This window comes from Nematolebias whitei, chromosome 10, assembly GCF_014905685.2.
Source record: "Nematolebias whitei isolate Nwh7 chromosome 10, NemWhi1, whole genome shotgun sequence".
Lineage (NCBI taxonomy): Eukaryota > Metazoa > Chordata > Actinopteri > Cyprinodontiformes > Rivulidae > Nematolebias > Nematolebias whitei.
The window spans coordinates 11,701,237-11,723,073 of NC_056507.1; the positions used below are offsets into that span (position 1 = coordinate 11,701,237).

A 21,837-nucleotide genomic window follows, 5' to 3' on the forward strand; every position below is an offset into this window, starting at 1 on the left:
AATATTGAATATATTAGAATTAACTGGGGGTCAATCGAACTAGTCTTACATATTTAATGATAATTAAAAGCTGCACACCTGATTGTTACTTTTGTGAAAATGTGTAAAATTAATGCACTGATACGCGAGACCGATTGATCTCAGTTTTAACCAAACGGCTCAGAAATTGTCTCCCAGACAGAACATCAGAAACAGTCTACTGTCTCAGTAACATAGCTGGGTTGTTAAAGGCCAGTCGAGCGTAGGGACAGCTGTAAATCACCTTTGTGGTGTCCAGCTGCAGACAAACACTCTTTAAGTCAGAATTCAACAGGACTTTTCTTTATCTACTTGTCTTGTTGAGCTGTTTATTGATAATATAGTTATTCAAATATGAACGACAGAATGAGAAACATAAAACTCATTAAAACAATTAAGGCTGCTGATTAGGATGTTATAAGAAAAACAAAGGGACAAGAGCGTGACCATCTCATTACCTGCAGTGACTTTAGTTCTTCCTTTAAGTTGTTAATCTCCTTGGCTTTTAACTCAGCACTGACCTGGTATTTCCCCTGAAATAGGATATTATTATTGTGAGTGTCAAAAAAAGCAATAAAGCACAGCACAAAAGAATCTGCTCCAAGGGCCAAGACTGTGTGGCTGACAGGAGCAAATTTACTGCTCCACTTTAACATTAACTGAATAAAATCCACTGAGCGCCAAATGTTTTTGGAAATAAACTTCATACCTTCTCCTCCTCTGTGTGCTGTAATTTGACCTGAAACTGCAAAGAGAATAAATTATTCAACAAAATGTTTTTAAAAAATGCAACTGTGAAAACATACCTGTTTCTTAACAGTGGAGAGTGACTCAGAGTGCTGGTTTGTCATGGTTTCAGTTTGATGTTGTAAGGATTCCTGATGGAAAAAAGACAAAAAGAATCATAAATATATATTTTTCTGCATGTAAAATGGAGTTATTCTGTAAACCAACTGAATGAAGATGTAAATGTAAAGGCCAAGCTGTACCTTTGCCCACTCTAGCTCCTGTTTCTCCAACACCAGCTGACTGATCTGGTTCTCAAAACGTGTCTCTGCATGCTAATCAACAGAAAAAAGAACATATTTTACATTAAAACCGACACTAAACCCACAAAGAAAAGAGTATGTCAGTATCATGAGATGTCAGAGTCAGTGTTGTGAACGACTCTCAGCTACCACACCAAATTTTAGCTCAGTAAAATAAGTCTCATTAAGATTCATGCACTGGTTCAGAGACTGTCTGCTAGAAACACACAGCCTTACGGCGGCAGATGATAAAAACTTTGTCGTTCTCCTCGTTAAACAAATAACTCTGAAGTTGAGCCATAAGTGCAAACTGCTCTAAGTTTCTCTGGTTCAGTCCAGCGTATCTTCTGTAGGCGCAGCCAGAGAAAGAGGAACATTAGAAGGGAGGTGATATTTGTGGAAAGCCATCCCTATCCTCCCTCTTCCCTCGGAGAAGGCAGGTAAAAGTCAATTGCTCTCCATACATCGGTACTTTTTTTAATGTGCATGTGGGCGCTGGCTGACTCAGTGAGCTTATTTTACAAGTTCCTATTAAAATACGCCACCAGTGTGGCACTGCATTAAAACAAGGAGAGCACAGGTTATAAAGCTGTTATTTTGGGGGCCAGGGATTAATTACTATGTGAGTGTATTTAAAAACAAGACAGTAAAAACACACCGTGAAGCTTTATGAAGCTTAGTGATCTGTGTAAATAAAAAAACAGATGTCGTATAAAAACTTCAATATTTGTTGTCCAAAACTGATTGATGATTAGATGATACAAGATGATGCTTACAAAAACCAAAATTCCCATGATTTCTAAAATATTCATTTATTCTTTGTATACAGCTTTCTTTCAGTTTTTAAACATTTTATTGCACAATCAAAATGTAATAGTGATAGAATCAAAGTAAACCAGACTGACGTAGATAAAATTGGTAAAAAATGGCTCCATTACTGATGTTTCGAGGACAGAACGTAACAGTTTTTAAAAGTATCCGTTTTTCTTGTTGGAATTAAGCGAGCGTACAGAAGAGCGGTACAATCAGAGCAGAAATCTGTTTTTAAAAAATAGCCATTGTAGTGTGAACAAGGCCTCTATAATTTATGTACTAATTCATTTAATCAGTGACGGTAAAAAGTTTGCCCCTTACAGATTTCTTCTGATTTTTATTTCTTGCCACACATAAATGTTTCATATCATTAAACTAATTTAATATCAGACAAATATAAGCTAAGAATAAAATAAGGTTTTCAAATGTTGATTTTATTTAATAAGAGAGACGAAGCTAACTTGACCTTATGCAAAAAGTAATTGCCTCTCTTGTTAAATTATGAACTTTTTTTTTTTTTTTTTTGTAAAGCTGAGTCCAGTTGTATTTAAACCACTGGGCCTGATTACTGCCAGACCTGTAGAATCATGAAATCACTTAAACAGAGCCATTAGAAGAATTGAACAGTGATGAAGCTTCTCACCAAAATGACTCCAAGAGCACATCTACCACTCATCCAGGAGGTCCCAAAAGAACCCAGAAAAACATCTAGAGCCCTGCAGGCCTCACCTGCCCCTGTTAAAGTCAGATTCCTGATCCAACAAGAGGAAATAAACGATGGGCAAAAAGGACACAAAGATCTGTCTCACATATGCCCAAAAGGCGTCTTGATGATCCCCGAGACTGACAAGACAAAAGCGGAACTTTTTGGAAGTGGTGATCCCCTTACATCTGAAGCGAACACTGCATTTAAAATAGAAAAGGAACGTCACACACAGTTAAATACGATGGTAGTAGTGTGATGGTCTGGGACTGCTTTTGCTGCTTCAGGACGTGGACGATTGGCCGCGATTTATGGAGCCATGAATTCTCTTCTATACCATTCATCCATTATCTTTACCCGCTTCTTCCTTTTCAGGTCGTGGGTGTCACTGGTGCCCATGCCCAGCCATCACTGTGCAAGAGGCAGGGGACACCATGGACAGGTCTCCAGTCCATCACAGGGACACTTGGAGACAAAACAAGACTAACAACCATTCACTCTCTCACTCACACCTAGGGACAATGAAGAGTTTCCAGTCAGCCTATGCATGTTTTAGGTCTGTGGGAGGAAACCAGAGTACCCGGAGAAAACCCACGCATGCACGGAGAGAACATGCAAACTCCACCCAGAAAGCCCCCACCACCACCACCCCGGCTGGGATTTGAACCGGGGCGACCTGCTCACTGAGAGGTGGCAGCTCTACCAACTGCGCCATCATCCTAAAAGAGAACGTTCGGCCATCAGTTCCTGACTTTAAGCTCAAGCTCACTTGGGTTCTGCAGCAGGACAATGACCCGAACACAGCAACAACAAGGATCCACAGCCAGATGAAACACCCATGCCAAGTTTGGCACAACCAGTTATGAAATTCATCAAGTTGGCTTGGACAACTTCTTTCCTTTAATAAATGAAATCATCAAATCATCATTTAAAATCTTCATTTCAAGCTGGATGTGAACATAGAAGTTGAAAGAATTAACTGTTTTTCTCCAAGTAAATGCATCCGAATGTTGCTTTTTTCATGTCACTTTTGTAAGAATTATCAAAAAGGTTCTTCTGGTCACAATAAACGCACTTCTTTCTTATTTGGAGTTAAGTCGACCTTGTTCTCATCGTCTACAGCAGAAAGTTACAATTTTATCAAAAACAAAAAAAGCAACCCTCCTTGGAATTTGACCTGCTCGGGAATGTCTGGCAGCATCAGGACATCTTCTCTCACTTCCAAACCTCTCCGCCCCGTGAACAGCTCAGCTAGAAACTGCTGCTTCGCCTGAGGAGAATCAGTTACTCCGGATAGCGTTTGTGCCCCAGCTAACATGACAATAACAATAAAATCAACAACCAACATCCCATTTTTGCTCCCTTAAGCTTTAAGTACTCGATCCAGTTGAAATTGCTGGCTGATGGGGAGGAAAACAGCCTATTTGTTTTTGTTACCAACAAATTTACTCTTTACGTAGTTGTAAAAACATAAAGTCTAACCCTTCAGCCTGGTGTAAAATCTCTCCAATAAAAAGGAGGACCACTAAGAATGCTATAATACCAACTTCCCAATATCTTTATGAAGTTACACAGCTCTTTCATCACACAGCATATCATTAGTCTTGCATTTCTAATCAGGATCTAAACCAAGGCTATTCTACTGGTGGCCCAGGGGCTACTTCCAGCCCGTGGGACTTCATTCCGACTCGCCAGTGAGTTCATAAAAAAATTTTAAAAAATCGGGGGGAAAAAAAAGCATGAAAGAGACCTTTAAATATTTTGAAATGACAAGAGGCAATCCTTTTGTATAGAATGATCTATGACTCAGTCTGCCTGCCAATGACTTCATTTAATATAAAAATAGATTTGAAATCAGGAAAAAAAACAGCAGAATAATAACAAAATCTGAAATGAGAAATATTTTCATCACAGAGGTGATCATCATATATATAGACGATCTCTGATCCCGGGCAGTCAGTTGGAAGGACTGGTGACGTGTTTGTAGCTTGTAGCGCTTGCTAACGAGAGTAGTTAGAAAACGTGGCAACACGATGTCATTCGGAAAGCTGCAAAAAAGAAAATTTGACATTGGAAATCATAAATTCAGCAGTAAGTGGACACATAAATAAGCTTTTAGTGAAACTGCTGAAGGCAAGTCGATGTGTTTGCTCGCTTGGTATGCAGCGCTGTGGCGAAGGATTACAACCTGCGGAGGCATTTTCTAACTAAACACTGTGGCTTCAACTGGACTTTTCCACCTGCTTTGGATGTTCACCTGCAAAAAAATGTTTACGCTGTTGGTGCGGCTGTCAGCTGTGGCACCACAGATGAAAACCTTCCACTATCATAAAAACAAGTGCTCGTTCCTCTTTAACAAATGAGCCTCTACATCATTGCTTGAGAATCGCTCTTACATCTTTTGAACCTGACTTTTCTGCCATTGTGCGGTCGAAGAAGTGCAATTTCTCTCAGTATTGTGTAGTATGGTGACTAGATGTCCAATAACTTTGTCATTCAAATAAGGCAGACCACCATTGCTCCCCTGAAGTATCAAAACAAGATCAAAAATAGTATAGTGTAAGGATTTGGCAATCAGTTACTCCGCCTAACGTTTGTGCCCAGATTTGGCAAGTCAGAATAATATTTGTGTTAAATAGGAGGCATAATGTGTCATTTTTGTTTTTAATTTTGTTTCACATAAGAATATCACTACTGTTGTTACAAGGAAATAAATCTTGAAATGCAATTGCTTTGAATTATACTTTTGGGTTCTGTTTAATGGAGCAGCACGGTGGTGCTGAGGTTATCCTAGCAACATGGTCTTCAACATGGCTTCTGGAGCCTGACTGGGTTTACATCAACAGCAGTTGTATATTTTTGTATATCGGGTCAATATGAAAATCAAAATTGTATTTGTTACATTACCCTTCGAATATGCAGCTCCTCAACGACCTCATGTAGATGAGTTTTAAATTCTAGCAGTTGTAGTAAGATGGTTCCTCCACTTTCTGTTTGACTGTAAGAACCGGACAGGGATGACTCCTGTTCCAACACCAGCTCTTCAAACTGAATTAAAAAAAAGCTTATTCAAACACAAACACTCTCAAAATAAAAAAATAAAGTCACATTGGCAAATTTGTAATGTGCAAAGCAAATGCAATATGGCAAGATTGAATCTAATATTTTAAACCTAAATAACTTGAGTCCAAAGATTAAAAACACGCAGAAAAAAAAAGATTTTGATATTTATCATCATTCGTATTAAATTATCATTTATTTTGATCTAACCCTGAAAGAACAAATAAACTAGAAAAATGCATATTTTCTGAAAATGCAGTTATAACACTAAGTGCTAATATATTTTTTATTAAGTTATATTGATCTAAGCTAAAATTGACAAAAGGCTAAACTCAGCTAAATGAAGTTAAAATCTGAAACCAGCAGAGCAGTAGCTAAATAACAGCTAATTATAACTAGCTGAAAGGTGTTTAAGGCTTCCTCTTGGTTTGTTTTTTGGTTTTGTTTTGTTTTTTTACTTCAGCTTGGACAACACGGTGGTGCAGTTGGTAGAGCTGCTGCCTGTCAGCGAGCAGGTTGCCAAGGTTCAAATCCCGGTCCGGGGGACTTTCAGGGTGGAGTTTGCATGTTCTCTCCGTGCATGCGTGGGTTTTCGCCAGGTACTCCGGTTTCCTCCCACAGACTAAAAACATGCATGTTAGGCTGATTGGTAACTCTGAATTATCCCTAGGTGTGAGTGAGAGAGTGAATGGTTGTTTGTCTCTAAGTGGCCCTGTGATGGACTGGAGACCAGTCCAGGGTGTACCCTGCCTCTTGCACAGTGATAGCTGGATATGGGCGCCAGTGACCCTCGTGACCCGAAAAGGAAGAAGCGGTTAAAAGGTAATGGATGGACGGATAACTTCAGCTTTATTGTGTGCTCTGTGAGTATGGAATCCAATTCAGTGGCCTCAGGATTTTGCCTCTGCTGTTTGCTGATGATGTGATCCTGTTGGTGTCATTGTGTCGTGATTGTGATAAGAATGTTTGTAACAGCTGAAATTCTTTGAAGGAAACTTTAAATAGAAAAAAAGACTGGTGTGAATGCTGACTCTGCATTCACATTAAAATTAAAGCAGTTGATGAATCTTACGTACATTATGTTGTACTGTGAAAAGTTGAGACTTACAGCAGTGTGGGAGGAGAGCATCCCAAAGTCTGTACTAAGATCCATTGAGCAAACAAAGGTCCCTCTGGGCCTCCTCTGCCTGTTAACTGAGATTAAAGAACATTTTTGGTGGGAAAAAGGTTAACAGAATAGGCTTTTTACTAAGCAGTAACCATCTACTTTTTCAACTAGTGCTCTATAATTAACCTCATCTGCAATTTTTTACTCCTAAATAATTTTAGTGGGAATAATAGCCTGGAACAATAAAGCCCCATAACACTTCTCAATCACCGTAATCTAAACTAATGCTTCCAAAATGACCATTAGAGGATTTCCTTCTTTGTTTTACACTACTTCCATTGCAGAGAGAAGATAACATCACGACAAGCCATGGGGGGTAAAATGAACCTGACCATTGACGCTAATAGGGGTCAGAGTAATATCACAGAGAGGACAAATTGCACTGTCAATGCTTTTTAAATTATCTAGGTTATTTAATTTGACCTGTGGATGATTCTCTGCAACTGCCTTTTTCACCTCAAACATAAGCAAGAAAGTGGAACAAACACACACTGCTTTATTGCAAACACACACCTAGTGGAAAATATAACTATTTAAGTAGGAGGTCTCCACTAGCCACTGATCTCTTAATAGAACCAATCTTTTTTTTGCTCACATTTAAACTGCACCAGTATCAATCATGTTGGAGAATTAAATGATCCCTGATAGAACGGCCGACTAACATAAAAAGCAACTGTGACCCCAGGCTAAGGAGGATTAGTGCAAATGTGTGTTGAGCTTCAGAGATGATGCACAGTGTGAATGTGAGGTTGTAGGGGGGACTAATGGAGTAAGACACAATATCTTTATTTGATTTTTGTGATTCAGCTGAGCAGGTATTAACCAATATCTCTCAAACACAAAGACAAATCAAACAAAGTGCCAGCCATTAAATTGGAATATGTCTATAAGGGCAGTTTGATACCTTCAAGTCAATTTTGTTCCTCGATGCCCATTTAAGAAACAGAACATTTGATCTTGTAAAACATTTAATCAGAGTTCAACTAAAAGTGAAACAACACAAAACTATTAGGGTAAGTGTACAAACAAACAGCGTTCACAAAGGAATGAAAAAATAAAATAAAATTAATGTCATATTCCCTACAGTCATATGGACTGTTGCAAACAAAATAAAATAAACTTCCTACAACTAAGATTTTTGCAATTCAATTACCCAATTTAAACATTTGAAAATGAATAAAAATTTAAATGAAAACAAAATGAAATAAACTATATCCTGTTTTTGTAAAGCAGTAGAACATGAAAAAGCAATGAAATATAGAATAACCTTATTTATATTAACAGCCGTAGCTAACATTATTTTTTATTATAACTACACTCAGTTTAAAAACAATTCAGTTTAAAACACTTACTGTTGTTCTAAGCATTTAAGAGTGTCATAAGTAATGTGTTAAAACCGTTTATATCTATGGTTAAAACAAAGTGATGTTGGCTAAACTAGCTAAAACAACGCTAATGCTAGCTAGTACATTAGCTAGCAAGTGTCAAGCTAATCGTGCGAGTAAATTACTAGAAATTACTATTTAATGTAATAGCTACTAACTTCCTGAATTTATAGCAAACAAATAGCATTACAGTAAAATTAATATTAATATCAAAGCTGTTGTGTTGTACGAAGATTAGCATTAGCCTAATTAGCGTTGCACTTACCGCTGTTTTCTAGGAACTTGAACTAATCCTAGCTCAAAATTGTGACGTTCATTGTGTTTTTACATTATGTCTAAGATTTTTTTTATATAATATAGTAATATTAATCGTAAATGTGTGTATAATTTTTGTTTCAGCAATAAACGGCTGAAATAATTTAAAAGACAATTGGACAAAATCTACCTACTTTATGAAGAGCGTAAATTTTGCCCCCGAGTTTGATCTGTGTACGCATGCGCAGTCAGAGTAACGCGCACGTGAATGCCCTTTTTACCAATTTAAAATATTAAGAATCATCCTTCAAAAGTGTTTACACCCGATCCTGTTTGAGTCATCCAGATCCAACAAGCAGTAGATAAAATGATCAGGAGCAAGTAAATGTAAACTTTTATTAATGGTTGATTTGGCTGCAATTTTTTTTTGTTTGTTTTTCATTCAAAAACCTTGGTCTTTTTTATTTTTACTGTTCTGTTTGTATTTCTCATTTATTTCACTACTGTTCACAAATGTTTTGTTAGACTTGTTAAAAATAGTAAAGTTTAAATTATTTCAAGCGTGCCTCAGATTAGCCTGGCCTTGGCGCTGCTGCCACCTAGCGGCGGAAACTACAAACTGCAACAGCTTGTTACAGATCGTTAGTTTGTGCGCTCGGTTTATCACAACTAAAAAAAAAACATTTAATCAATTAACCCTCTATGGCATTAAATTTTAGTTTATGAGGAAAAAAAATATTTCACCCTACTTTTGTGTGCTTGGTGGCGTTCTTATAATATATCAGTCAGAAAATGTGCTCCCGCCATCCCCAGATTTTGGTTTGTTGCCTCAGGGCAACAAGATGCTATGACGGTACTAAAACGCCAAGGTTTTCTATATTATTTAATAAGTGGAATGAGGAACAAACAAACAATAAATGCATTAGAAGAAGTTTTATTTCAGTAACAGCAACAATTTCAACACGTTTTCTTTCAACAAACAGCCACAAATGGTTTATCAATTAGTGCGTTAAAGATTAGCTGCAGTGTTTCTGAATGTGTGTTCCTGTGGGGTACTGAATGACCGTGTTTCTCTTTTTGACAAAGCACAGTCTGTATTATTCTGTATGGAACCTCATGAAGCAGTTGCTGGTAGATGTGAAACAGAGGTGGGCGTCACATTTTTGGCACTTGGCTTTAGGTGTACCTTTGCATCCTGGTACCTTGCATCTCCCTTTCTTTTCATCCATGACCATCTGTGGCATCCAGACGCACATCAGGGACCGGAATAGGTGTAGTGGGTCCTCTTCTCTTTTCTTCATACTCCCCAGCAATTGTGGAACTGGGACGACCTCTCTTACGCTCCAGATTCTTGCCACTTTTGCACAAGCTTTCTGTAATATATGACTTGAACGTATAAAGCCTGATCTGTTCCTCTTTTCTCATCCCAGTGCTGCTGCAGTCTCTCTTGTAGAGCAGCCAGGTAGTCACGATGGTCATGTCCATAAAGTGGAACATCAGCTGGTGGTACCACTTCTTCAACCTGATTTTGTTGCGGTACAGTGCAATGAGAGAGTCCAGCAGAACCACTCCACCCATATTCTTATTGTACTCTCTCACCACAGCAGGACAGGGAACTTTGATTTATTTATTTATTTATTTTTTTGGCTTGCCATCCCACCTATCAACGTCGATGATTGGGTGTGCTCCAGTGTAATTGTTGAGAAGACTGAACGGTGCACTTCACAGCATGCAAGATGGTTTCTCCAACCATGGCCGCCTTCTGTTCAAAAGATCCACGTCCAGTTCTCTTCAACTCAGCATCACACATCAAGTTGACGCCTGGTTGTCTGTTGCTATCAAACCTGATTCTGGAGTCCACTCTTCCTCACTGTCACTCTCCTCAAGTTCACTGTCGAACGGAACGAGCCTAACCGCTTGATCATGTTCCTTACACCCATAAAATGTTCTTGAATCCATTTCCTGTGAGTAATGGTAGATAGTACAGCAAAAAAAATCGATTATGTTGATAACTATGCATCCTTACACATCTCCATCCATAATCATGTTATACTGTAGTTCACACAAAAGTGATCTAACCGCACAATGTTGCCCTGAGGCAACGAATGAAAAACTGCCATTTTAGTATATAAATGAAGACAAAAAGTGTCTTTACTCAATCAAATATGCTTTTTCACTTATTCATGCACATCACATATATTATTTATACAAATTTATTTAAATTTAAACATGTTAAAAAGTTAAATTTATCTTACCTTCTGCAAGCAGTGTGTCGAAGTGGGCTGTTGACCGAAAAAGGACAGTTTCACCCCAAAATGAAAGGTCAAAGCCACGCCCAGCTCAAATTTCATTGGTCACAGACTTATCATCAAACTTTTAATTTGTTTTACTTATAAAAAAAAATTAAAAGTAGTGTTGTTCGATACCAGGGTTTTCTGGTCCGATACGATACCGTTAAAATCAATACAAGTATTGTGGTATCGATACGGATACTGATACTTTTGGCAAATATGCCTAATGTGTCAGGTAAACCTAAAAAAAAAGCAGTGTATTCAAATCAAAGTTGCATAAAGGATGCAAAACAAAATAATTTATTTATTTTAAACTCGGGATGTTGTCTTGAAACTACTAAAACATTAAATATATATATGTTTAAGATAATATTTTATATTTTTATCCATATTTTGTAGTATATATTTTCAGCGTTCACCAAGGCTGTTTTATCACCGTTGCTTTGTATAATTTGATGACATGTAATTCACTTTAAATTATCTATTCTTTATGAATGGGATTTACCTGTCTAAATAAAGGTTGAATGAAAAAAATCTTACCTGAATAAATCAGGCTTTTTTTGCCCATTATCTCATTGATACACCTATTACTCCAAACTGAACTCATGCAACTATTTGTTGAAGCATGAATTTATTTTTGTTAATTATTTCATAACCATATGTAATAATTTGAACAACTCCAACTGCAGCAGTTCTTACAGCTTGAAGCTCCACATTTCATGTACCTGGATAGTCCTGCAACCTTCTCCAGAGCAGCAGCAGCACCTGACTCTCCTTCTCTGTCCACCTCATCAAAATATGCCTCATATTCTGTGTTGTGATTTAACAGGAAGTGTTAAACAAGGTTTGTTGTGTTGCTACAGCTCTTTACAGATTTTCCACAAACCGCTTCTCGGCTGTTTCTGGAACTGAAATAGTTTTTCACATCTCTGTTAAACTCTGCCGCTGTGTCTACAGACTGACGAGCAGCGCCCCCAGTGTTGCCAGGTGAGAAATGTAGGATTATCGTACTAGAGACATAAAATAATCGTATTTTGAGGGAAATTATCGTACACCCGTCAAAATCAAAGTAACAAATCTATTAATGCACTATAGTAGTGATGAGTCCGCTTCCAGACTGGCTCTGCTTCTTGTATGTATGTATGTTTTATTTATTCATTTCATTTCATCCAAACAACAAATATAATACAATTTAAAGAAAAGAAAAAAGATATACAATCACAGAAATAAAATGAAAGGCAGCAGAAGAAGAATGAGTTCTTATAATATCTGCCCCTTGTCCCCAAAATATATTCCAAACGAAATTACTATACAAAAGCAAGATGAATTAATAATTAAAAAAAATAATAATAAAAAAAACTTAGCTAAAATATAAGATCAACTGTAAACAATTTTTATGAACTCACATTATACTTAATATTTGTTTAAAAAACAAAATTTTATCATCTTCTTGAATATGTACATAGTTTTGGCATTTTTTTCATGGGGCGGGCGCAGCGGACTATTCATCCAATCATGGCCGTTGTTCTGAGGCAAACGCAAACACGTCACTCGTAGGTCACATTTAGAACAGAACGATTGACTGGAATTTCCAGCCAATCGTGCATCTGTTTGCGGACACAGATGCCTTCAGGGTTCACAAAAAAACTCCGACTGACAGTTGCGAGAGGCTGATGACAACCGATTACAACCACACATTCACGGAATGGTCCAATGATCGTATATTTGGCCTTTTTTTTTGGATTATTGATCGTACAGAGGGCAAAATTGTCGTACAAATACGATAATTATCGTACACCTGGCAACACTGAGCGTGCCGCTCCGCTTAAACGCATTACGCATTTACTCAGGTGGAAGAAAAAGTAGTTCCCTCCAACCACGTATCATTTAGACAAGAGCTGAACAATTTAGTTACTTTCCACCATCTTCATGTTAATGATATGCATTACCTGAAACATCAAAAGTATCGATGGTTTGATTTAAACATCGACTTTAGAGCGGAACGTTATGGTATCGTTAGTGTCGATATTTTAGTATCGATCCGCACATAACTAATTAAAGGGGCGCTGTGGGGGCCGAAATAGTGGTTTGTTGCCTGAAGGCAGCACCATGTCATAGAGGGTTAAAATCATGTCTTCGATTAAAGAAAGAGCCGCGGCCTTGAATCTGGCAGAGAAACTGTGTGCGCGTTCTCAAGGTGAGTTAATTGGAGCACGTGCTCAAACTCCCTGACAGCTCAGGAGGACTAGTCAATCCATGTTGATTCGGGAGTGGTTTTTTTTTTCTTCTCGTTTTTGTCATTTTCATACATTTAAAAATCTTTTGCATTTACTCATGTATTTATTACAAATTTTCACATTAGAAAAACAGTTTGTTTTATTCTGCCTCTACTTGCTCGTTTTTTATGCTACTTTTAGCTCCTAGCCTTTTGCCGCTTTTAGCTAGTGTTCTGTCACATTTAGCCCTTTGCCACTCTTAGTTTTCGCTAATGTTCTACTTTTAGCTTTTAGTCGTATTTTGATACTTAAGAGCTAAAGTTGTAACCTTTTGATGTTTTTATCTTGTAGCAGCTACTTTTAGAACACTACATTTAGCTATGTTTAGCTTTTAGCCATCATTTTGCTACATTTAGCTGAAGCTCTTGTACTTTTGGCTAACCTTTTGGTGCTTTTAGCCAGCATTTTTCTACTTGGCTTTTAACTAACTTGTAAATGAGTCCTCGAGGCTCAATGAGATTTACCTGTCTAAATAAAGGTTGAATGAACTAGCCTTAAGATGCTTTTAGACTTTTTTTGCTATGTTTAGTTATCATTCAACTACTTTTAGCTTCTAGTCTGCATTTTGCTACTTTCAGCTAAAACTCTAGTTATGTTGGCTATCTTTTTGCCATCATTTCCCCATTTTAACTTGAAGGCAGTGTTTTTCTACTTTTTTAGCTGTCTTTTTGCGACTTTAGCTAGTCTATGATGCTTTTAGCTGCGATTTTAAAACTTGCACCACCATCATTTTGCTACTTGCTTAGCTGTAGGTTCTGGAGTTCCCACCAAGCCTGTGCAGTCGGCTTCTATATGGAGCAGCCTCATCGCCCACCTCAGGTTCTCCGTGACGGTGAAACGCAGATTAGTCCACCTGAAGTCCCACAGCGACTGTTTCCTGGGCTCGGAGGCCGTGGATGTCGTGGAAGAACACGTGGCTAACGCCAAGGGCCTCGAGGGTGAGTCCCGTTGTTTGTTCGGTAATCTTTTCTTTTCGACTGAAGACCCTGAGCTGTCACGTTTGATCGAAGGTGCGAGTGTGTCCCGGGACAAAGCGGTGTGCGTTTGCCAGGCGCTGCTACAGTGCAATGTGTTTGAGGCGGTGGAAACAAAAGTGTTCGGCAAAAACAAGAAGCAGGACGTGTTTCAGGACAGCAGGAGTGCTCTCTACAGGTGAGACACAAACATGTTGAACTCCGTACGGTAGACGCTGCTGTGTTCCTACTGTGTTTATGTTCAAACTCAGGTTTGTTGGCTCGTCCACACCTTCGGTTGACGATCTGGAAAGAGGCGTGCTCGGCAACGGGATCCAGAAGTTATTTTGCGGGACATCTTTGGACAGGTATTTAATTAAATGTTTCCATTTTTTTACCAGGGTTGTGACCCCACAACCCATAAAAGGAAGAAGCGGGTAAAAGATAATGGATGGATGCATGGATGTGTCGGTACAGATGCTTTGAGTGGTTCGGTAACAAATTTTGTCAGTCACAGATGATCGCTGCAACCATCTAGAATTGGGCACGTTTGCATTTCGCTATCAGCTCTGACAGAAACTACATCAAACAAAAGATGACTTTTTGCTTTAGAATAACTCGGAAGCTTAAAGACCTGCTTATTAATCTGAGTAATCGCACTGAGAGGAAAAATTTAACAAATGACTGAGGCTCATTGTATAAGTTGTATAGATTTATTTAGGCACAAATTTAATCTAAAGTTGTGCTTTTTGTTAAATCTGTGAGTCGATTACAGGTCTCATGACTTAAGTTCACTGAAGTTTAATAGTTCAAGCTCCCAGCTGTCTGGCTCTTTGTGATATCTCAGACAGGAAGAGCAGACGTGTTCAGCCGAGCTTCACGTTGACGGGTCCTTCCCCGACACGTCCACCAAGACCAGCCGGCTCGAGGCTCGCTTCGCTGCTAATCTGACGGTGGGCCCTCCGGTGGGCAGTCTGACCCCCAGCAGAGTGCAGACCCACTCCAGTTTACCGCAATCGCGTAAGAAAACCGGGTGAACACTTTCCTATTTTTCATGCCTGCAAACATTCGCCAATTTCAACCTGAAATATTTCATTAACATGAATCATGTAGATCCAAATAGGGTTGTTTTTTTTGTTTCGGGCTGCGGGTTGGGGGGGGGTCAAAGGTGTGGTGGATGGCTTAATTTCCCTTTAAGAAACAGTGTTCCTCCTCAGTCACTTAGCTTAGCAGGGCGCTCATCTCTTCTGTGGGGTTTGTCGGGGAGCAGAGGTGGAGATACTTTTGTGTTGCTCACTAGCTTAGCGCTACGTTAGAGCAGGCAGTTGTCGACGGGGGGGGGGGGGGGGTTAGAATGTGTGAGACAAGCAGAGCACTATGTCTGTAGCATCTAAGCTAACGCATCTGTATTGTGCGCTGCCTTCTTACGTTAATGTTTGAACGATGTCGCTGCCGCATACACCAAGATTTTGCCCGAAGATTTGAAAAGTCCACCTGATGGTGGTGATGGAGAATACTTTGATGGAGAAATGTGATGTTGGGGAGAATGAATCCAGGTAACACAAGTTTTCTGGAAATTAAAATTGGTCAAATCAGTGTATGGGGAAGGAATAGTGGATTTAATAATTAAATATAGGTTGACAAAACTGTTTTTTTTTTTTTGTTTGTTTTTGTCACGATTTGCTTGGCACAGTGTAATTTTAATGTGAAGGCTGCATGATGCCGTGTCATTTTTTGTTATGAGTAGGACTATCACTAAATCAGAAAACGTTAAAATGCCCCTTAAATTCACTGTTGGTGGTGATCAAAATGTTCATTAGGTAAACTTAGTATTCTTATTTTTTAACATGCAGTTCAGCGTCACCATTGCTTAGCACAACGGCATGTTGTGTTACAAATGAAACTCAATCAGAAATAAACTAAATAAAATTCAAGTGTGCCCCTAAAGTTTATGATAAATTGTCACATTAATTTAATTATTTTAGCCTTAGGAGTGAATTTAAAAACAGGATGATGCATACATGGACTAGCTGAATGAGGAGTCTTTCTCATATAGTTGTTCATCAAGTGTTGACATATGTATGTAAATGTAGGTGTTTAACAGCTCGTTAAAATTCACCAGAATGCAGGAAATGGAATCTACTTTATTCAAAATTTTCTTATCAAAAAAGGGGTCTGGACCCCCAGACACCCCCACCCTCATCAGTGGGTCCCCCAACATTACAAATACTTCTGATGCCAGTGGGCATGAACGAGGCACCTGGCCAAGCAGCTGAAACGGCCCTTGATAGGACTGTCCAGGCAAAAAGATTTAAGAAACGAGTTTTTGCTTTTTGCAGAATGCTATATTTGGTTCCTCTGGGTGGCTTGCTGCTGTTTATTTATTTTTTTTTGTTGACACCATCTTTCCTTGTATGTCCTAATTAAATTAGGATATGTTAGTGAATGTCTTTTTACCTAAAGCATGATGTCTTTTGCTCTAATTTCCTTCTTGGAGTATAACAGAACGATTAATTTACATGTTACAAGTCACAAAATCTTCTGGGGATGTGTATGTGCCGTTAGGTTTGTCACCGTTTTCTTCCTTTCTGAGTTTGCAGGTATGATTTTTACTGCAGCGCACGTAGATTTATTTGAGCTGGGAGGTGAGGCGGACCTGCTTTTAACTTTCAGATCACATTGTAGGGAACCTTTGGGTTTTACTGATCATTAGATACAAGCTACTGACTAGTTGATACATTTTAGGATAACCTGTTTTAAGTTTGATTTTATACTTTTGAACTGATCTGTTTTTCTGTCAGTGGTGAAGGAGGTCTGGCAGGAGCAGACTTTGTCCAGGCTGTTAAAGCTGGTAGAGCTCTCTCTGCTGGAAGGAGTGCTGCAGTACACGTCATCTCCTCCTGCAGAGAGCCTGGTGGCTCACGGTAACCCCGACCTGATCTACAGCAGCAACCACCTGGACCGGCAGATCCTCAAGGCCTTCAGGAACTCCCAGTACGTTCTGTCTTTACGCTCGTTAGCTTCTTCACCTGTGGAAGTAACTTTAGTCACGTCAGTGAGGAGTTAACAGGGATTTATAGCAGAAAATACTGCAAATTGAAACGATTTTTAAATGTTTTGGTTAAACAATGTATCTTCAGGCCAAAACAAATCTCACTCTATTAAATGCTCACATTAACGGACCCCCCCCCCCCTTTTTTTTTACCATAAATAATTGAAGTCAAAATTTGATTGTCAAATCAGCTCTCATCTTTAGATCAACGTCCCTTCCCCAAACTCGCTGATGTCACTTTAATAATGCACGTGGAGCTGAAGGGTGCAAGGTAGCTTTTAATTCAGTTTACAAAGTGGGATTAACGTGTCATCTCGTTTTTTTTATACACCACGGATGATGAAAAGGAAAATAATTCATGCCAGCCAGTTTTGGCTCTAAAATTGTTTCCTCTCTGAGAAACTAATTATATTGACTCATACTTATTTTAATAAAAGGCTTTGATTTAAATGAAGTTGTTATTTAAAGGGAAATTAGAACATCAGCGTGCTGCTTGATTCAAACCCCTGCTGCTCCGTTTGACTCGTCACCTTTCTGAATGAATTGCAACGTGTTTCTCTGTCTCTCGTATTCCTCTCAGGGAGGACGAGTGGCTTTGTGCAGCCCTGGACCTTTTGGACTTCCTCCCCGACCAGCTGGTGGTGGAGATGAGCAGAGAGCTGCCTCACGGTTTCCCTCAGGAGGAGCAGGAGAGCCGCGGTGTACAACCAGCAGGCGGCAGCGTCCGACGGAAAGACGAGTGTTTCAGTCTGGGTAAGAATCAGTCAGAGATCCTGTTTAACAGCCAGCTTCAATCTTACAACTCCTTAACCAGACAGTTTCAGAGGTTTCTGTTGATTTTTATCTTGAAGTTGCTTTTAATTATTAGCTGTTTTTAGCTCCTTTCTGACAACTTTCCCACTCTGTTGCACCATAAATCTATTTTTTCTTATTATTGTAGAGTGAAATTGTTTACAGAGCATTTTGTTTTAATCAAAATGTCATCTGTTGTTTAAAGTTGCTGTTGCATTATTGAACTTAAATTTACTGTAAAGCTATAAACTAGTCACCTGATAAAGGCGTTTATCAACATCAGTGCATAATGTCCTTAAAATCCTCTCTCAGACTTCTTGACAGCCAAATAACTTATTTTGTCACCCACCACTCGAAAGCAAAAGTTGTGCTAATGTTTTGGCCTGTTTGAGTTTGTCAGTAGTGTTAGCAAAATATCTCATGAACTACTAGTTGTATTTTAATTAAACTTACAGGAAGGAATCATTGTAGGAACATCTAAAATTAAATAATTTTTGGGATCAAAATGGGAAGAGAAGCGGAGTGCTACGTCTGTAGCTACTTGGCTAGAACATCTGTATTGTGCGCCGCTAGCTTAGCTCTACATCAGTGCCGGCAATTGGGGGTGCAGCGGGTGACGTGTATTCCTTCAAGTGAAGCTGAGTCTTAAATTATTGGATTTTTTTGTGAAAATATCTCTTTGAGAGTCTCTGTGGTAAAATACTTGCACACCTTGTGATCCTCGGTGCAGACTTGTGCATAACTTGAATGTCAGCAATGCAGAACTGAAATCCCGCCCCCCTGTCGGCTGCAGGTCCCAGCAACCAGGGGCAGACGGGTCCGTCTCAAAGCGGCCCGGTCCAGTGTAAGCCGCTGCTATACGAGACTCTGGTGAAGCACTACAGCAACGCGAGCCGGCCTCCCCTGCTGCCTCAGTCCTTGACGGACATCTACATGGCCATAACTGACCTGCTGGGTATGAAGACAGCGTCTGTAGTCCTAACAGGACTGGAGCCTCTCTCTACTTTGCTCTGTTTTTGTTTTCCAGTGAAAGCCAAGCTGGATAAGGCTCTGGAGGCTCTGCAGCTGTGTTTGAAGCTGCTTCCTCAAAGCAGCAGAGAGGAGCTGCGCAGGTTGCTCACCTTCATGTCTCTGGCAGCTGATCCACAAGGACTAAAAGTGGACAAGGAGGTGAGATCTACTGCAGAGTTTAATTTGATCCAGAGATCCATCTCGTGCTCTCAGTAATCCGTGGCGTTTGAAGGTGGACAACCGAGTGGCAGTGAAGAAGTCGTTTTCCAGGGCGTTGCTGTCCAGCAAGACTCTCTCAAAGGAAAAAGAGGATCTTCTGTTGGTTTTTATGCTGAGCAACATTAATGAAATCTTTAAGGTAACTTCCATAAATGTATTATTAACTCGACAGTTAATCCACTTGTTCTTTAAACCGATAGAACCGCCAGTTTGGAATCGAAGGCAGGAGTTTAAGCAAATATCTCACACTTTGGGTAGCAGCCTGAGTATATGGTGAGGATGTCTCTGAGCTACAACCCCATCAAAGTTTGGATCAAGTCTGTAAAACTGACCGTTATGGTATTTTAGGGTGTTTATAAGGTCAGCTGGCTGCGGTCGCCATCTTGATTCCTGTTGTTTCAAAAGTTAATAAGTTGTAGATGTCCATCCAATGATTATTGCCCGAAAGTTTATTTTTATTTTTATTTTATCTGTGTAACTGAGCGATCAAAGCACGTTGGCATAATTAAATATTTTCTTCTTCCTGTTTCAGATACCAGGGTCCCTTCACAAAGGAGTGAGTGAGAAACTGGCCAGGCTCGCTCGGGGTGAACAGCCCGATGTGACGGGTAAAACAACGAATCCTGACGCAGCAGCAGTTTCCAAAACTTTTAAGATGGATCAAATCAAAGTTTGTTTGGTTTTAGAAACAAATCAGGGAGACTAAATCATCTTAATTCTACCTACAAAAAAAACAAACAAGATAGTGTTTTTCATTAACACTTCAGGTTTTAATTCTTCTGGTATTTCAGCCGATTTTCATGTTGCAGTATTGGTTTCAGTCAAATATTTTTACATACTGACAGGTTGCAAATGATTTTTTTGCCCAGGACGTCCTTGTAAAAGAGATTAATAATCTCAATGGATTTCTGTCCTGGTAAAATAAAGGTTTTTAAAAAAATTATTGTTATGCTAACTTAAAATGTCTGCAATAAAAGAGTAGAGTAAGTCAAAGTTGTTTTAAACCATTGTTTTTAATCCAACTCTTTAATGACTACCTCCACCAAATTGTACTTTTGCAGCTGTAGTCACTTGTCTAGTAATGAGTTTGTGCAAGTTTCATTAAAATCTATCCTGTGGTTTGTGAGATATTTTGCTAACAAGACAGGCAAACCCATTATCGCCTATCGGCAGCTAACATCGTGGTGTTCTTTTCTTCTCCTCTGTCCATCAGGTTCTGCATTCAGTCCTCTGGTCTCCAGCAGGACTTACACGGACTCCACAAAGAAGACCACGAAACAGGAACTGTGGCTGCTCCTAAACGACATCAATCTGGACACAAAGAGACCCACTAAGGAGAGAAAGCGCCTCCTCAAACAGTTTTACCAAGCCCACCCAGAGATATTTATTCAGTATTTTGGAAACTCTGCTGCCACAGAGTTGCAGACCCATGAAAATTTGGTTTAATCTGTTTTTTACTTTTTTTTTTTTTGGTTGTAAAAGTACAGTAACTGACTCCTAACTCAAAAAAAGGTGCTGTAGTTTAGAGGAATGATGTTTAGGTTTGAAGGGTAGCGATAAATAATATAGCCAGATGCGCACCAGGCAAATACTGTGTATATACCAGGTGCATGCCCTGGTAAGTCGGGTACATAACAAAAACTTGCCAAGTAAATGTTTGGTACATACCAGGATAAATGCTGAGTACTTACTAGGTACACACCAGGTAAATGTTTAGTACATGCCATGTAAATGCTTGGTACTTACCAGGTATGTACCCAACATTTACCCGGGTACATAACAGTTTTGCTCCTGATAAATGTTACATACCAGATATGCTCTGGATAAATGTCAAGTATGTTCCAGATAACTGTTGGATATATATCCTTTATGCACTTGGAAATGTTGGTACATACCAGGTACGTGTCAAGTAAAAATTGGGCACGTGGCTGGTCTGGTATTTGTCAAGTGGGTCATGGGTATGTCGAGTAAGTAGGTACTTTAGGTAAATATCAGGTAGGTGGGTACTTAACAAATAGGTTGGTGGCTAAGTACTTGGTTACCCAGTAAAAAAAAAACAAGTACCAGGCAGGTGCTACCCATCTGGTGCAAGTACTCACCTACCTGTTAAATCATTAAGTACCTATCTACTGAGTACGTACTTGCCTACAGAGTAGGTGCGTAGTTGTGGACCATTTTGTGTCGTGTGCATCTCATCAAAGTTGTAAAGCTGCGCAGCAGAATTTTGGCTCTGTTCAGCTCAGGCAGTCTCTAGACTGGTGATAATTTTGATAAAATTTTGTTTTCTGAAATTGGTAAAGAAAAAGGGTGATCTTAAAATTCAGCTAATCTTTGCATCCTACGCCAACGTTACTTTTTACGGTTCAGTTGAGTGAACTCGGATCTATACGGCTGGTTGTCTTGGTCGTTTAAATGCCCTCAGTTTTTCAGTGTTACTTTTGAGACAGACTGTAAACGGATATGAAAAATGTCTCCAGTTTTTTTGTTGTTAAATAAAATAAATGGATGTTTTTTTCTCAAAAAAAATTAAAGGCATTTTAATTGTTTAAAAGAAAAGTTCTCAGAGGTGAGTGTGTCCTGCTGGGGTCGGGGTTCCTAATGTCTTAAAGTGTAATTTTGTTTTTCCAGAGTAACATGCAAAAAAGGAAAATCTAACACATCCTGTTGTATTTTCTATAAGAAATTTCTAAAAATTGTTCAGAATAGCATGTGAATTTTCCGCTTGAATTAAGAAGAGGTCTTCATAGTATTCACACTTAGTTCCTCTGCAACATGAGTTATTTTTTATTTTTCTGATGACCATTTTTTTTTTC

General features: G+C 39.1%; 1 protein-coding gene and 1 long non-coding RNA gene across 2 annotated transcripts; one reads left to right on the forward strand and one right to left on the reverse strand.

Annotated features, from left to right (window-relative positions):
* Positions 1–726: 726 nt before the first annotated feature.
* LOC119415492 lies at positions 727–1,021 on the reverse strand. The gene is made up of 3 exons (XR_005187058.1): positions 1,008–1,021; positions 825–896; positions 727–763 (listed from the first exon to the last, which is right to left on the reverse strand). It is a non-coding gene; the product is annotated as an uncharacterized LOC119415492 (long non-coding RNA).
* Positions 1,022–12,851: 11,830 nt separating this feature from the next.
* Positions 12,852–20,577, forward strand: LOC119416168 (DEP domain-containing protein 7-like). Its single transcript, XM_037683359.1, has 12 exons — positions 12,852–12,918; positions 13,750–13,935; positions 14,008–14,149; positions 14,223–14,318; positions 14,798–14,970; positions 16,752–16,944; positions 17,583–17,773; positions 18,585–18,749; positions 18,822–18,964; positions 19,038–19,163; positions 19,557–19,611; positions 20,238–20,577. Exons 1-12 carry the CDS (start codon positions 12,852–12,854, stop codon positions 20,468–20,470), a joined length of 1,770 nt encoding a protein of 589 aa, XP_037539287.1. The 3' UTR covers positions 20,471–20,577.
* The last annotated feature ends 1,260 nt before the right edge of the window (positions 20,578–21,837 follow it).